This window comes from Muntiacus reevesi, chromosome X (genome assembly GCF_963930625.1).
Source record: "Muntiacus reevesi chromosome X, mMunRee1.1, whole genome shotgun sequence".
NCBI lineage: Eukaryota > Metazoa > Chordata > Mammalia > Artiodactyla > Cervidae > Muntiacus > Muntiacus reevesi.
The window spans coordinates 142467726-142484322 of NC_089271.1; the positions used below are offsets into that span (position 1 = coordinate 142467726).

The 16597-nt window shown below is 40.7% G+C and overlaps 1 protein-coding gene across 2 annotated transcripts in view; it reads right to left on the reverse strand.

The window, feature by feature from the left end:
• Nucleotides 1–16597, reverse strand: part of MID2 (midline 2) — a 104064-nt gene that overhangs the window by 66253 nt on the left and 21214 nt on the right. For both annotated transcript variants that reach the window (XM_065915553.1, XM_065915552.1), the window contains exon 3: nucleotides 10112–10207. In XM_065915553.1, the coding sequence (XP_065771625.1) occupies nucleotides 10112–10207 (96 nt within the window). The remainder of the gene's footprint in view (nucleotides 1–10111; nucleotides 10208–16597) is intronic.

The window sequence follows — 16597 nt, forward strand, 5'->3', positions numbered from 1 at the left end:
TTTTTCTGGGCTCCAAAATCACTGCAGATGGTTACTGCAGCCATGAAATTAAAAGATGCTTGCTCCTTGGAAGGAAATTTATGACCAACCTAGACAGCATATTAAAAAGCAGAGACATTACTTTGTCAACAAAGGTCCGTCTAGTCAAGGCTATGGTTTTTCCAGTGGTCATGTATGGATGTGAGAGTTGGACTATAAAGAAAGCTGAGCACAGAAGAATTATGCTTTTGAACTGTGGTGTTGGAGAAGACTCTTGAGAGTCCCTTGGACTGCAAGGAGATCCAACCAGTCCATCCTAAAGGAAATCAGTTCTGGGTGTTCACTGGAACAGCTGATGTTGAAGCTGAAACTCCAATACTTTGGCCACCTGATGTGAAGAGCTGATTCATTGGAAAATACCCTGATGCTGGGAAAGCTTGAGGGCAGGAAGAGAAGGGGACGACAGAGGATGAGATGGTTGGATGGCATCACCGACTCAGTGGACATGGGTTTGGGTGGACTCCGGGAGTAGGTGATGGACAGGGAGGCGTGGCGTGCTGCGGTTCATGGGGTCGCAAAGAGTCAGACACAACTGAGCGATTGAACTGAACTGAACTAGCACAAAGCCCAGGACATAAGATTCAAATATGATTCTCTCCCACTCCCAGTCTCTGCTGACCCTATCACACAGCTGAACTATTCCAGACAAGCAGAGACAGAAAGGGCATTTCAATGGCTGTATGCATGTCTGTTATAGTGGTGGATGTTGTTTTCATTTTAGGGTGTTTTTTTTTTTTGGTTTTTGATTTATCTGTTTGGTGTTTCGGTTGGGTTGATGGCAAGGAAGATTGGAGACAGAGGTGCAACTGGAAACATTTAAAGGTTATAGGGTAGGCTTGATATGGCTATAACCGGAATTATTATAATTCCACCAACTTTTCAATAGCACATTGGAAGTGGGAAATTTGGACGGGCTGTGCAAAGAGTGGAGCAAGCAGAAGAATCCAAAATTAGGCAAGTGTTCTTGTCATTTAGTGAATAACCTGGAATTTGAACACTGAGAAACAGGAACTGGAGGAAGAAGGCAGCAGAAGGGGAATGGAGCTATAAAGTGAGCTTCACTGCACTCCCCCCTCCAAAGGCACAAAAACAGAACAAGAGTACATGCCTATATGAACTGTTTTGAATATGAAAACATGGCCACACTGGAAAGCTTATATGCCCTATAGGTGTCGGGAGGAGGGAAGGGAAAACAATGTTAATCCTAACTCATTTTATCCTTATAGCCTGTCATGTGTTCACACCCTCCAAATGTTTCAAATGCAGCCTTTAATGTCCTCAAAATTTTTATTTCACTGGAATATATCAAGAATTGTCACAAAAGAATGAAACACATTAGGTGTCTGAGAAATTATAAAGCATTTTCTTTTCTAGTATAAAAATAGGCTATGCCCACACTTAAGATTGCACAGTTGATTTAGGTTTTTCATCTATATTAACTATCCATCGCCATATACTTAATAAGATTGACTATAATACTCTGAATTAGTCATTTCACTAATATAAATGAATAGACTGACTAGGTCACTCTGTACTTGTTTCCCATTGTTCATGAAAACCATTTCTTCACCTATTATTCCACACTGGCTTCAAAATAGCTATTTCATTCTCATGAGGCACTGGGAGGCCAAATCCTCCTCAGGAGCTTAACATTAAGTCTGCTCCTCTTGCTCTTCCATCTTCCACAAAAATACTCACAGAACATTCTGGCTAATAAACATTTTAAAATCCTCAATAAATATTGAATCACTGTACTGTGCATCTGGAACTAACAAAGAGTTGTATGTCAATTACACTTCAATTAAAAAAAATCCCCCAAAGTCACTGTTTTAAAAACCACTAGAGATGAAAGCATCTGTCCCTCCCCAAAACATTTCTTTGCCTTTGCTTAGGGGCAGTAATCAAGGGGAATTTGGGCAGGATAATAGGCAAGTTTACATAAATATCAACTTAAAGAAACCCCTAGATATTCGTGCAGAAGGGCAGTGAACTTTTCCATAGTAAATAAAATTAGTTTCATTCAGTAACTGAAAACCGGCAGCTTATTGAGCATAATAACCCTTTTTGGTGTACCACCTTTGCACAGATGTGGGTGGGTGGTTAAATAGGACCATGTAGCTGAGATTTCCAACATTTTTAGTGCTGCAATTTCATCACCACTCCCCTTTCCCAAGGCAAGTTCTAGTTCATGTGTTACATTTGAGATTGATTGTGATTGCTGGGGACTGACTGTCTTCCCCACCCTCAGAAATATTGATGATCCTTTAGAAGTTCTGAAGTTGGGACTAGGAATCTCTGGCAAAGGTGAGGTGCCCAGAAATACTGCTAGTACTATTAATACCGGGCTTCCCAGGTGGTGCTAGTGATGAAAAATCCGCCTGCCAATGCAAGAACCACAGGAGATGGGGGTTCGATCTCTGAGTTGGGAATATCCCCGGGAGGAAGGCATGGCAACCCACTCCTGGAGAATCCCATGGACAGAAGAGCCTGGCAGGCTACTGTCCATAGGGTCGCACAAGAGTTGGACACAACCAAAAGCAACTTAGCATGCATATGCACTATTAATACTAGTACTATGAATACTAAGTGCTCCTATTATCACTCCTGCTGCTGCTGCCACTGGTACTACCATTTATTGAGCCTTGACTATCTGCTTGTTACAGTAGCAAGTGTTTTACATATATTACCTTTCCCTTAAAAATATGATTAATCTAAGTTTCATAGATAATGAAACTGAGGCTCAGAGAAGTTATGTGTGTGTCCAGGGTTACACAGCTAGCACACCCAACTCCAAAGTTACCGTATCACATTTCATCCCAGAACCCACACACTTTCTACAAGGAGCAAGATGTAGAAACTGAGGAGTGAGCTGTAGAAACTTGGAGCTGGGCAGGAGGGCCCAGGGTTGGAAAGGGGGCTGAAAGCCAAATCAGGATGGGAAATGAAGCATGTATAGTCAGTCAGTGGATCTAGTGACTCTTATTGTGAGCTACCAAGTAATAAATAAACAACCAGAATACTGTACAGAGTGTTTGTGAGTCTGATCATTTAGCATTTCAAAAGGATAATAACTATCACTCTATTTATCTTTTTACTTACATGGTCAAACTTCTCACAGCATGTATTTCCTTACAACTTACTTTCTCGTGGACCTCTCTGACTTTATCCTCACCTTTCCACTGAACCTTCTCTCAAAGGTCACTAATTATATCTTCCTATATAACGGCGCTGCTCCAATGGACTCTATCAAGACTCCCACACCTTGAAGGCCTCTCTTCCTTTGCCATTCTGAGCCTCTGTTTTGTCAATTTTCTTCCTCCATTCTGCACCTTCTGTTTCTTTTGCTTTCCTTCAGAATTCACACCCATATATCATTCCCCTTACTCACTATAAGTCATCCTCATGATGGTCAGGAACCACTGGTGATGAACAAGGGACATCCAAGTGATGTATGCCTTGGCCTTGCAAAAGAAGTATAATAATGGGGTGTTCAGGGGTGTAGGCTCTGGAGCTAAAGTGCCTGGACTCAAATCCACACTCTGTTACCTACTAGCAGCATGACCTTGGCAAATCACTTCAATCTCTCTGTATCTCAATGTCTCTATCTGTAAAGCAAGAATAAGAATAGTGTTTACCTTATAGAGTTGTGAGGATTAAATGAGTTAACACATATAAAGTGCTTACCTGTAATGTGGGAAATCTTCCTTGTCACTTATTATTGCAGTCTTTACAGAGGTAGTATCTAAAATGTTGATTATGCCCACAATTGAAAATTTTCCTTCTGATATTTAATTTTTTAAACACATGCCATCCCTCAGTAACTTTGTAAAAGGCTCCAGCCTTTCCATTTATTTTTGGAAAGTCGGCTTGTTGTTGTATTCTCAGTGACAAACAATTGCTTTCGGTGTCCTAGGCTTTCTTCTCATTGTACACATTCTCCATGGCTTTCAGTGCTACTTAGATGACTCCCCAGTGTTTATCCCTTTCCCAGACCTCTCTCCTGACCTCCAGACCCAGACAGCTGTCCACTGGGCGTTTCCTACTTGACTCTCTGACCCATGGCACAACAAACCTCACTTGTCTAAAAAGAATTCCATTTATTTCCTAACCTAGTTAAAGGCAACACATTCATTTAGTTCCCCAAGACAGAAACCTATAGATCATCCTACTATTCTCTCATCTCTCTACCCACTTCATCTAACTGCTCTCCAAGAAATATTGATTCTACTTCCCACAAATCTGTTTTGAATTTATCTCCTGCTCCCTAACCGTACTGCCACTGCCTTAGGTTGGCCTTCATCTCTCCAGGGATCAGTAAAAGCCACCTCACTGGTCTCTTTGCCTTCAGTTTTGACCCTTGACACTTGCTCCATCCTGCATACTACAGCCAGAGCAATCCCAAAATGAAGACCATATCCAGTTATTCACTCACTTTAAATCCTTCCATGGGTCCCCAGAGTCTACAGGATAAAGTCCAAACACCTGTGCATGGTATACAAGGCCCTTCGCTACCCAGGCCCTAGCCACTTCTCCATACTCACCTCTCACAATGATTCTCCCATCTCACATTCTGGCTGAACTAAACTTCTGGTGCTCCCTCGAACACCTCTATGCTATTTACCCTCCTGTGTTCTTATATGGTGTTCCCTTCACTCTCTTTTCTCATTTTGGGGGGCAAAATTCTACTCTTATTTAAGACAATTTGATTTTTGGTCCCACTCTACAGTCCTTCCTAAGTCCCTCAGACAGACAGGTATTTCTTTAGGCTAGCTTGTCATCCTGCACTTACCTTCATTACAATAATTACCACTTCACATTATATTTTACATTTTACCTGTTAAACAAGTTCCTTGAGATCAGGGACTATTTACTGTTTATCTCTGTATAGCCAGTGTATATACCATTTTGCCCATACAATTTGCTTATTTCCACCTCTTTTAATACCTTTGCTCCCTGTCTCAGCAGAAGGGGAGAATTTATTTTTCCTCCTTCAACATTTGTCTAAAGTGCATTTTCTCCACTAAATTTTCCCTAATTATGCTTACATCTCTCTAATGACTCTGTTTTATCATATCCTCAGTGCTTGCAGAAGAGTCTTCCAACAAACATATTTGTGCTTTAATGAGTTAAGATTCTATTATTTCTTCTAGTTCAACCACTTGAAAACATTTCAGGATCATCTGCTGGAATCACTCAACACAATGTTTTTTTCAACTAATTTCTTTTAAGATATCTATTTTTATGCTTGGAGAAGTAGACATTGACTGTTGCTATTTCCAAACCAAATACCATTTCAGTGAGCAACAAGAGTAGAAAGGGGAGAACACCAAGTTACCTACAGTTTGAACTCTAATAGAAGACTTCTGAAAGTTATTGGAACAAAGACTTGGTGGCAAGATGAAAAGCTGAAATTCTGCAAATTAAGGGAAGCCAGTTCATCTCGTTTCTTTTTTTCTTTCTGTTAATGCTAAAGAGCTGTGCCACCCAGGTCCTCAAACGGTTTGAGAAGAGCCAGCAAGAAATCAATCTACCCATGGGATTCTGGGATGGACAGACCCATTGTCCGGCAGCATTTCTGAAGGAGAAGAAAACAGATGGCACACAGAATAGCCAGGAAAGTGCTTTAATCCACTTCATGCCCTAAAATTTAACAATAAGATAAAATAAGTAAACCTGGGAGGGTCATGCTACATTCATCTGTGCTTCCTATACTGCAAGCTGTTTTACAAATACTCCCCTTTCTCACTAGGTACTGGGTTATTCCTCGCTAGAATAAAAGTTCCTGGAGGTCATCAACAACTTTTTTTTTTTTTTCGTAGCCCCCAAATGACCTACCACATGGAGCACATCATGTTTGCTTAAGAAATGTCGTTGCCTGACTGATTAGTATTTTACCATTTTTCTTCCTCTCAGTATTTTCAGGAATGCTTATTTATTCACAAAACCATGCAGACTTGGAAGCCAAGAGGAAATATTCATCTGTTGGTATATATTTTCCCTTGGCTATGCATTAAACAGAGATTTCCTCTGGAAATGTAAACAAAAGATGCCTGATGAGATGGGACAAAGAACTATATATAGAGATCAAGTGGCCAGAGTAGCAAGGTCAGAGCATTCCCTTCCTTAACCAGATTAAAGGAGTCTTGGGCCTGCCTCTCCCTCCTTCCCATGTTCTCCAGCCCCAACAGAAAATATTTTCCAACTGCCTATCCACGGAATTCTGAAAAGCTGGGCAGTGACTCTAAGAGTCTTGCATTACCAAAGAATTCAGCTAACAAATCTGTGGTGATCCTAATCTCTGTTTCTGTAATAATAGGAAGACTGCAGCTTTGTTTACTTTCTGAGGAGAATAGAGAATGGGGAGAAAGAACCAGGAGGGGGAGGCAGTATTTATGGCTCTTTTATGAAAAGTCAATCTGTGACAAAAATATTTGCAGACAATCAGGAAGGGGAACAGGTCTGGCAGGAAAATAGCCTATTCCAGTTTTCTCAGAAGTGCCTTAGCTGGGATCCTCCACTCCCGCCTGAAGTGAAATGCCTGCTTTACACTGTGAATACAGTCATTCCTGATAGACAAATTTGCATTAGATAAAATGGAAAAAAAAAGTCAAATAATCCCTCATTTTCTGGCTCCCATGACAGACAGTCTCCTTCTATTTATTTCATTTTATAAAGTATTTATAAGCATGTGGTGGTGGTGGTGGTTTAGTCGCTAAGTCGTGTCTGACTCTTGCGATCCCATGCACTGTAGCCTGTCAGGCTGCTCTGTCCATGGGATTCTCCAGGCAAGAATACTGGAGTGGGCTGCCATTTCCTTCTCCAGGGGATCTTCCTGACCCAGGAATTGAACCCAGGTCTCCTGCATTGCAGGCAGATGATTTACCAACTGAGCTATGAGGGAAGGCCTTATAAGCATGTATGAAGTTTCAAATCCGTTCTTTAACTGCCTTTCTAATCCCGGGGGCTGTCCTGAAGCCTTTTGGACACACAGGCTCTGTGCCAAATGAACATAATAAGGACTCTGGATTCACCCTATTATTATGGGGAAGTTAGGGCACATCCCTAACCTTTCAGAAGGGGTGATGGCATACAGCACAGCCATGGGCATCCAGAAGCCATCCTGTAGGGCCTCCACCAAAGACAGAATCCTAAACTGAAAAGATGGTGGACTTAACTCCCAAGATACACTCTTACTCTTGACATTTAATGTACTATCTCAAGATTCTTTCCCAATTCTCAGTTAATATTTTAACTCCACTGTCTGTATTGCTTGCACATGTGTATCTACATTAGGGTGGATTTGTATAACATGTAAGCCCTTAGAGGATAAATACTGTGTCTCTTCCATTTTCCTTGCACCTGGTACAGTGCTATGCATAGTTAGTGTTAGTCGCTCAGTCATTTCTGACTCTTTGAAACCCCATGGACTATAGCCTTCAAGGCTCCTCTGTCCATGGGACTCTCCAGGCAAGAATACTGGAGTGGATTGCCATGCCCTCCCCAGGGGATCTTCCCAACCCCGGGATCGAACCTGCATTTCCTGCATTTGCAGGCAGATTCTTAATGTCTCAGCCACCAGGGAAGCCCAATGCTATGCATAAGTAAGTATCAATAAAAGGTGACCTTTTGTGTGTGAAAGCAGACAGTGGCCAAGGATTTTATAAGCGTCCCTAAGGAAGCCTCTTAAACACCTCCTTTGCTGGTTGCCATGGGGCTGCTCTTCCCAGCTACTCTGCTTACATTTGGCACTAGCATCATCTCCTGAAGGCTCAAGCAGGAATACTAGCTTCAGAAAGGCTCTGTGAAAACATTGCCTATAACCTAGAGGGCCAGAATGAGTCCTTCTCCATTTATACAATGATGTATTGTTTTATGAGGCTAGCTCCTTAATGCTGGAAAACAGTAGGGCCCTGAATTATACAGGTTTGATTGGTGCAATGGGCTGGGAAAGGTTAGAACAGGGCTCTGTTTGGGTGAGGCTGGCCAGAGCGATAAGCTTCTGCAGGTGGGGGGAGGGGTGTGTAATAAGATGTTATAGCAGTGTTAAAGTGAATAAGCAATGAAAAGAAACCGCTTACTTTGCTAATTTCACTACAACTTGCTCTCTACTTAAATAACTTTTTGATGAGACTGAGGAAGCGATTATTATAATTTCTAACCATGTTTTATTCACTAAGAGCTGTTACCCCACCCTCAATCATGCAAATTCTAAACCAAAGGGATTCCTTTTCTTGTCTCCTGTTCACAATACTTCCTTGTCTCTTCACCAGTGTGGATTTCTTACACTGTAATCTAGCGGCATAATCAGAAGCTTTGATAGAGTGGAACATAAAGGGATTCTGATTAGCTGAAAACCATTCTAAAATGCCTTCTATTTTGCTTCTCCCCTCTTGGAAAGGATGAGACTGAAGAGAAAAAGAAAAGAATAAAGTAACTATTCACAGAATCATGCCTTTGGAACAGACAGTGAAGGTCATGTATTCAGTTAAATCCCTCATTTTATAGGTAAGGACATTGAAGTTGAAAGGCTAGATGACTTACCCAAGATCATACTACCAGTTAATGACAAAGTCACATTTAGAACCCAATTTTCCAACTTACATTCCAGTATTTTTTCTTTCCATTCCTTATACTTCTTCCTAAATTCCCCACCCCATTCCACAATTTTGCACCTGAGTTTAACCAGTATCCTATGTACCCTAATGCACCACCACTCTCTTCCATGAATGGAACACCCAGCAGTGATTAAATTGCTATGGTATGCTCATCCTACAAGAACAACCTACTTTTAGAAACCCAGTACTTTAAGATATCCAAACAATCAGGAATGGTTACTCATATAAGATTCTTTGCCTTTCATAAGAAGGCAAAGAATTTGCCTTTCTGATTCTTTCATAAGAAGATTATCCACATTCTTTTAAATAGGAATCCTCAGGGGGGATTAAGAGATGAGATATTAATAAAGTTATTTTATTGTTTAAAATAAACTTGAACCATTACATTTTCTGTGATATAAGTAAGACTAGAACTAGAGTAGTGGTGGTGGTTTTAGTCAGTAAGTTGTGTCCGACTCTTCGCAACCCCTTTGACTGTAGTGTGCCAGGCTCCTCTGTTCATGGGATTCTCCAGGCAAGAATACTGGAGTGGGTAGCCATTTCCTTCTCCAGGGATCTTCCTGACCCAGGAATCGAACCCAGATCTCCTGCATTACAGACAGATTCTTTACCATCTGAGTTATAAGGGAAGCCCTAGAACTAGAGTATCAGGCTATAAATAGAAACATTTTTACCCAACCACTGCCCACAAGGAGTCCTATAATATTTTACCCAACACTGTCTATACTTTAAGCTCTACCAGCACCTCATCAAGAAAATCAACACAAAACCAAATGCTATGGCTGAAGTTTCAGGCTCTTGAGAAAAAGAGAGAAAAAGCATCTTTCTTCTATCATGTCCACTTATGAAGAGGTCAACTCCTCTCATAAGCTTTGTTCTGAGATTTGATGTAGATAACACATTTGGAAACAGATAACTTTAACATAGATACCATTTGATGATGACAAGAAGTAGAAGAAAGGTGATGAGTGAGGACCAGGTAAGGTGTATGAAAAAGAAGGGAGAAGGGGCTAGGAAGAAGAGAAGCAATTCTGGTATTTTTTACAGAAATAATATTGCATTGAACAAAGCTCACTCTATCCCCAAGGACCTCAGGTTCCCAACTTTTCTTACTCTCCAGCAATCTCTTTAAGGAGCTATGATGTCCAGTCTGATAAAGAAAGAAACACACTTCCTGTTGGATTCTCATACCACCTGGTATTGGAAGAGGAGACAGCACTGCCCCTTGGGCTGATGTCTTCCCCTCCACTCACCACTACCACTTATTATTATCCTTTAAACAATAGCTATCTGCCACTTTTCTTGGAACATGCATCTTGAAGGAATTACGTTTCTTAGAATTCTCATTAAGCCTTTCACTCCAAATGACTGAGTCATACTCTGGCAAAACAAATCCCCTCAAAAGGATCACTGGATCCCAGTTCTTTGAAAGAATGACAAAAGTTTCTGTTACGTACCTCAACCTGCTGGCAGATCTGTATTAGCTTGGCCATTTGATTTTCTAGTTCACTGTTGCGCTTAACCAGGTTGGTGAGGTTCATCTCCAGAGTTTGCTGCCATTGCCAAATATGAAGCCAGAGAGAAGCAGGGAAGAGGGGGGAGAAAGAAGAAATGTTCGATGAGTTTGAGACCCAGTATCATGTGGCTATCAGTCAGTCAACAATTATTTCAAAGATTCATTGCATATGGGCCAAGCATTGTTCTAGGTGCTGACTAATAATGCTGTATCTTTGCTCCAGATTGCTATTTTTGGGGAAAAATGACATTCATGACTTTGAGGATGTAGGAATTTAATGACTTTAAAGCAACTTTATGTTCTTTATAATATTTTTAAACTTTTAAAAGTATCTCAGAGTCAATATCTCATTTTGCCCTCATAGTAATCCTGTGACATAGGGAAAACAGGTTTTATTCTCTTTTTTACAGGTAAGTTGACTAAGAAAACTATAACTTATTGAACAATTACTACCCAGACACTAATCAAGGCAATTTCAAACATATCATTTAATAATAATGTCAGCATTTTACAGATGAGAGAAATGATCTGCAGAGCGGGGTTAAAGTGCTTTGCCCAGTCATAAAATTAGCATGTGGCAAAGCTAAGACTGGAACCCAGGTCTCTAGTCATCAGATACAGTTTTGCCTCAGTATTTCATGATATTTTTTTTTGTCTTTGTCTTTTGTAGGTTCTTTCAGAAAGAAAAAAAAGATGGTATTTTAAGTGTGAAATTCATCAGAATCTAGCTTTCTATCTCACAGCTTCCCTCTTTTGGCACTAAGCAATAGCCTACAGAAATGCTAGACTTCAAACTGCAAAGCCTGGCTATATCAAGACAGGACATTCATTGCTTACTATCATTTATTGGGACATAGATTCTTTGCAAATCTGTTTATTACAACATGGTTACAGCAGTACTAAGACCTCCTAGCATATTTTCAGTTGAGCAAGCTACTCTCTTCCATTCCTCCTGTGGGAAAACAAAAACAGAATGTTATTCACTCTAGATTAATAATAGGATTTTTTTTTAATTACTTCTCATTTTCAAGTCTTCAACTCTGGCGGCTGCTTCTCTTTGAGGACCTGCCCCAATAACCATTCCTCTCTCACTCACCATCCCAACAAAGTCTGCTCCAAATGTAATACCCCAACTTCTGGGCCTTTATTCCGCTAGCATAGCATGCCTTCCCTTGGTTGTGCCCATTGCTTCATTGCTGTCTTCATCATTCCTACAGTTCACAGTTGTTCAAAGTTCATGTTTTGGGCAGGGGCAGGGAAGAGGGGGCAAGGAAGAGTGGGAAAAAGGGGAGAGGACTCGTATACTTGGCCCCTTTCTTCTTTGCTAGGTAGCTGTGGTTCCTTAGTATCCTTGGCACTGTCCCACGAATCTATCCCAGGTGAGTATTCCCATGGATATATATATATTGCTAGGACAGGTAATCTGATCTCACTTTTCCTCAATCTGGATTATGAGGATCAACTTAATCCCTGCTTCTTGCCAGATCTCTCTTGGGTTCTCTGGCTTTATTCCCATGGGAGTGAGTTTTCACCATTTGTTCCATTTTTCTTGGCTTGGGCACTGTGTCTCTCCTGGCCTTCCTTAACTCCACCACCATCTCAATCTGTGGTCTTCCCCTGAGCAAGGAAAAAGGAAGAGAGACAAAGGAAAACACGAAGGCCCACAATTGTTGATTTGGACGTCAGTTCTAAGCAAAGAAGATGTCAGGACAAAGGAAAGAGATGGCAGTTCAGAGACTTAATACAAAAGGTATTTCATTTGTATTTAATACAGAAGGTATTGAGCACCCACTCTATTCAAGGTGCTCTGACTTCAGAGATAAAGAGGAGATGAAATTAAGATGGGTCTTAGAGAAGGAGAAATATTATATGATATCCTTACACATAACATCTAAAAAAAAAAAAAAGATACAAATGAACTCATTTACAAAACAGAGACTCACAGACTTAGAGAACGAACTTATGCTTCCCAAGGGGAAAGGGGAAAGGGAAGGGATAGTTAGGGAGTTTGGGATGCACAGGTACACACTTCTATATATTAAATGGATAAACAACAAGGCCCTACTGTATAGCACAGGGAACTCTGCTCAACGTCATGTGGCAGCCTGGATGGGAGGGGAATTTGGGGGAGAAAGGATACATGTATATGTATGGCTGAGTCACTCTGCTGGACATCTGAAACTATCACAACATTGTTAATGGGCTGTACTCTAATATAAAAAAAAGTTTTTTTTAAAAAGGTGATTAATTTCACCAAGTACTTTAGAGTGTTTTTATAGAAGGGCAATGTTTTCTATGTAAAAAGCATTCTTATGGCCCATATTGGGGGCCTGTTGATTTCCTCTGTCAGCATTAAAATCTAGGCCCCTAACATCAGAACATAGATCCCCCATAATTGTCCATCCTGAGACTCTTACCCAGACCTGTGCACTCAAATTATTTTCAACTGGATGGTGATGGATTTATTTATTCATGGTACTTATAATTTATACTTAGATAGCTGTTGGTGCTTGTTTATTGTCCATCTTCTGCTCTAAAGTGTAATTTAATCTCCCTGAAGGGGAATTATGTCTGATTTGATCTTAGTTGCAACCCTTCTGCCTGAGGGGCATATAGTCCACATATACTGCATGAAGGAATTGAAAGAATGAATCAGTGGACATTCATGACAACTAAGTTTTAAATATGGGCCCTAGGACTTACTTTGAAGTAGTTAATATTTTCAAAAGCCTTATAATGGATATTACTAAGTTAAATTTGGGGGGTTTGATATTTTTTATATATTTTTATTTGTTTATTTGGCTGCACCGGGTCTTGCTGCAGCACACAAATTCTTCGCTGCAGGCATGTGGGATCTTAGTTCCCCAACCAGGGACTGAACTCTAGCCTCCTGCATTGGACTCATGGAGTCTCAGCCACTGGACCACCAGGGAAGTCCCTGATATTTCTTTAATTGGAGGATAACTGCTTTACAGTATGTGCTGGTACTAAGGTAAAACTGATATGTATTTTATTAGTACTATGAAGGCTATTATATGGCACAAGGCTGGAAATGGAGATTGAGGCCCTGTTATGAAGGTCTTAAATGTCTAGGTGAGGAGTCTGTACTTGTTTTTTTTAAAGCAGTAGGTGTTTATCAAAGGCTTTTGAGCAAGACAATGACATAATCAGGGCTGCATTTATGAGATCAACCTATGTGGGGCAGACTAAAACAAGAAGACCTGGGAGCAGGGGCACTGATCAGGAGGAGACTTGCAATATGCAAAGTAGTTGGTAATGCAGATATGGGTCAAGCTAAGAGGATAATCAAGAAAAACGTGTTTCAAGAAAGGATTTGTCACTCTGAAATATGCAGAGAGGGCAAGAAATACGAGGCCTGATAAAAGACAGCTGGATTTGGTCATTAGAGGTCACTGGTGACCTTTGATTAAGGAGTTTCAGCAGAGTTTTGGAAGCAAGTGCCAAACTGTGCAGGGTTAGTATGTCAATAATGATGACATAGAGGCTACAAGTCTGGACTCCTCTTCAAAAATTGAGCCATAAGGTGAATATGATGGAGCTGTAGTTAGTTGAAAAATTCCAGCTCAAGTTAGAGAGTAGGCATGGGTAACGGATACAATCAGTTTGTGATTTCCTCAGGCAGAGTGGTCCAGATTCCTAGATCAGTGGACATTCTATGTATCACAAATGACTCTGTCAATGTATTAGGTAAATATAGTGTGGATTGATGAGCTCAGAGTATATATAATGTTAGAAACCTGTGTTTCAACTGTACTGTGGTTTCTTTCAAACATGGGATTCCAAGGGGAGAATGTTTCCTAACAAATGCATGCAACCTGTTGCAACACTTGTCATGAAACTGATATCTTATAAATAATTCATAGTGTAGAGCAGTACTAATCCCTGCCGTGTGTTCCTCATTTATGGCTCACAACTGAGACTCACAGCTTCTGTAAAGCCACTGAAAACAAAAATTAAGGCTGAACATATAATGTGGGGTCTGATTAGACTATAGACCTTGGGTTACCATCACAACATCATAGCAAATGGTTATTTCGCTCTGCCCACCCCCTAGCAATTTGCCGAATGCCAGCACATTTTATCAACCCAGAACTAGAACTGACAAGATGACTCTAATTTCAACCTTACTTCATTAATATGAAAGTGCTTGGAAAAATAAATCTTTGGCTAATGAAAACACCATCTGTTGATGGCTTTTTGCCACTGTTTTCTTACATTACAAGACATAATTCGAGGGAAATACCGAACGTTTACTTACTCACTTCCTATTCATTTACTGGGAATTAAAGCCTCCTCTCAAACTGGAATTGATTCTCAATAACGAACATATGCAAAGGGAAGCAGAGAACTGAAGCAATTATGCAGTCCATTTCCTCACCCTTCTTTATCATGCCTAGCCCTAACGAATCATTTGCAACTAGAAATTCTGTGCCACTCTAGTTTTGAATGATTTCATTGATTTGGCTAAGTAATTATCATGGCTATATGCTAAGTAAACTAAAAGGATGTGTGTGTGGGTGTGTGCAAAATCTTATGTAAAACATGTCTCTTTGTTGTTGTTGTGTTGTTGTTCTTTTTTCATGCAGTCCACTTAGTGACTTGGCCAGGCTCCCTCTGCCTATGCCTAGTTAGTGCAGTTTTCTCTGAACACTGGATCTATAATAATTAGTGGGCCCAAGTGGCAGGGGAGATTGGAATGGAGATATCTGCTGGAGGAAACGGGACAGGAGGTTGGCAAGGAGAGCAGGATGAAGCTCCCATTTCCTGCTGCAGGAGGTTACCTCTGGCCCCTTCTGTGCTTCCCTGAGGCTTAGAGAAGCCATTTAGCTATGAAACTATGACACAACCTGCCCCCTCCACACTTCCAGGTAACTACATTGTTAGAGCTCTCTCAAAAATTGTACATGTGTCTAAATGGCACAAAGTGAGGGGAAGACTTGGCTGATTTACATAACTGAGATTTTAAAAGGCCCAAGTTAGCTTAATTGGCAGTCTGATTACATTTTTACCCGAGTTCCACCTCATTTGTGTCATATAGACTTGGCCTGTTTGTGTTTTGTTATACCCTTCCCAAAGAGGAAAATGCTTTGCTATTTCTGAGAAAGCCAGGCATGGTCTATTCTTCTTCCAGACAGCTTCCCATAAAAAGAAATGGCTTCACTAACCCTCTCAAATAATTGCTGTGTTTTTTTTTTTCACTTCTTTAGACACAGGTTATTTCAGATAGCTTTATCATTGCTTCACTCAAGAAATCTAGTTACACATTCAAACACCAGCTCTTCATTAAAACCAGAGAATCCCCTTATGGCACACACTTGACCGTGATCTTCATCTGTCATGCTCCGGGAAGGCACATGTATTCACACATATATGAGCACACCTATATACACCTACCTGACACAGCAAGTCTTAAAGCCTAGAAATGGGCAAAGCCTTTCTCTTTGTTCTATTGAAACATGTTTTATTGCCACTGAATGCCACAGAATTCTCTCTTGCTTTCTACAAGGTACAAGGCGAACATTACCTAAACCTAGACAAGATCCCCACTGTTTTGATGTGGGAACTGAACCTTGGAGGTTGCAGAGAGAAGTGAATGGAAGAAAGGCCAACCCACCCCAAACTTCAGCCTTCCCAATTGACAGTAGACAACTTCATCTTTAAAAATACTTGGAGCCAGTGACCCCATTGCTATTCTTTGACAAGCTCTTTTTTGATATCCTGTCTATTCACTGATGTTCCCAGCTCTTCCAAAAGCCAGTAGCCAAAATCTTAGCACACTTTTGGGGTCACATTCTGCCTTCTTTTTTTAACTGCTTGTCTTAAAATACTTACTTTGCTTTTGCTTCAGTCTGTCACTTTATGTATCAATTACATATGGCCTTTCAACAGCAGAACACACCATCTGGTCCACAAACTGAAGCCCACACCCTTATGCCTGAATTTATTTCTTCCCCAAACATTTATTTGCTGTTGTATAGACACAGGCTTTGTCCCAGAATGAGAGGCATGTGACATACTGGGGGTATGAGATCTTCTCTCCCTGAGGGCTTCTTGGGGAAACCAGCAGACTGGTCTTCAAGTCAGGTGAAACAGGTGGCCAGCCCTCCTCTTCTCAGAAGGTCCTGAAACCAACCAGCAAAGACGCACCCTCTCCCAGTTTCCTTATCAGAAATTCTACACAAATGATCTACAAGCTACACATTCTTTTCTTTTCCCTCTCTTCAGGGGTGTATCCTGGTTAAGTCTCTAGCTTAAATGTGTAAATTATGATTTGGACCTTCTAAAAGAAAACCTGTACTAAAAACCTAAATCTAGTGTTTACTTTGATAATACTAACCAAAGGAACTCTACTTTCCCAGAGGCCTCACTACTCTCTTCCACTTGCATGATTCTTTTTTGGTTCCTG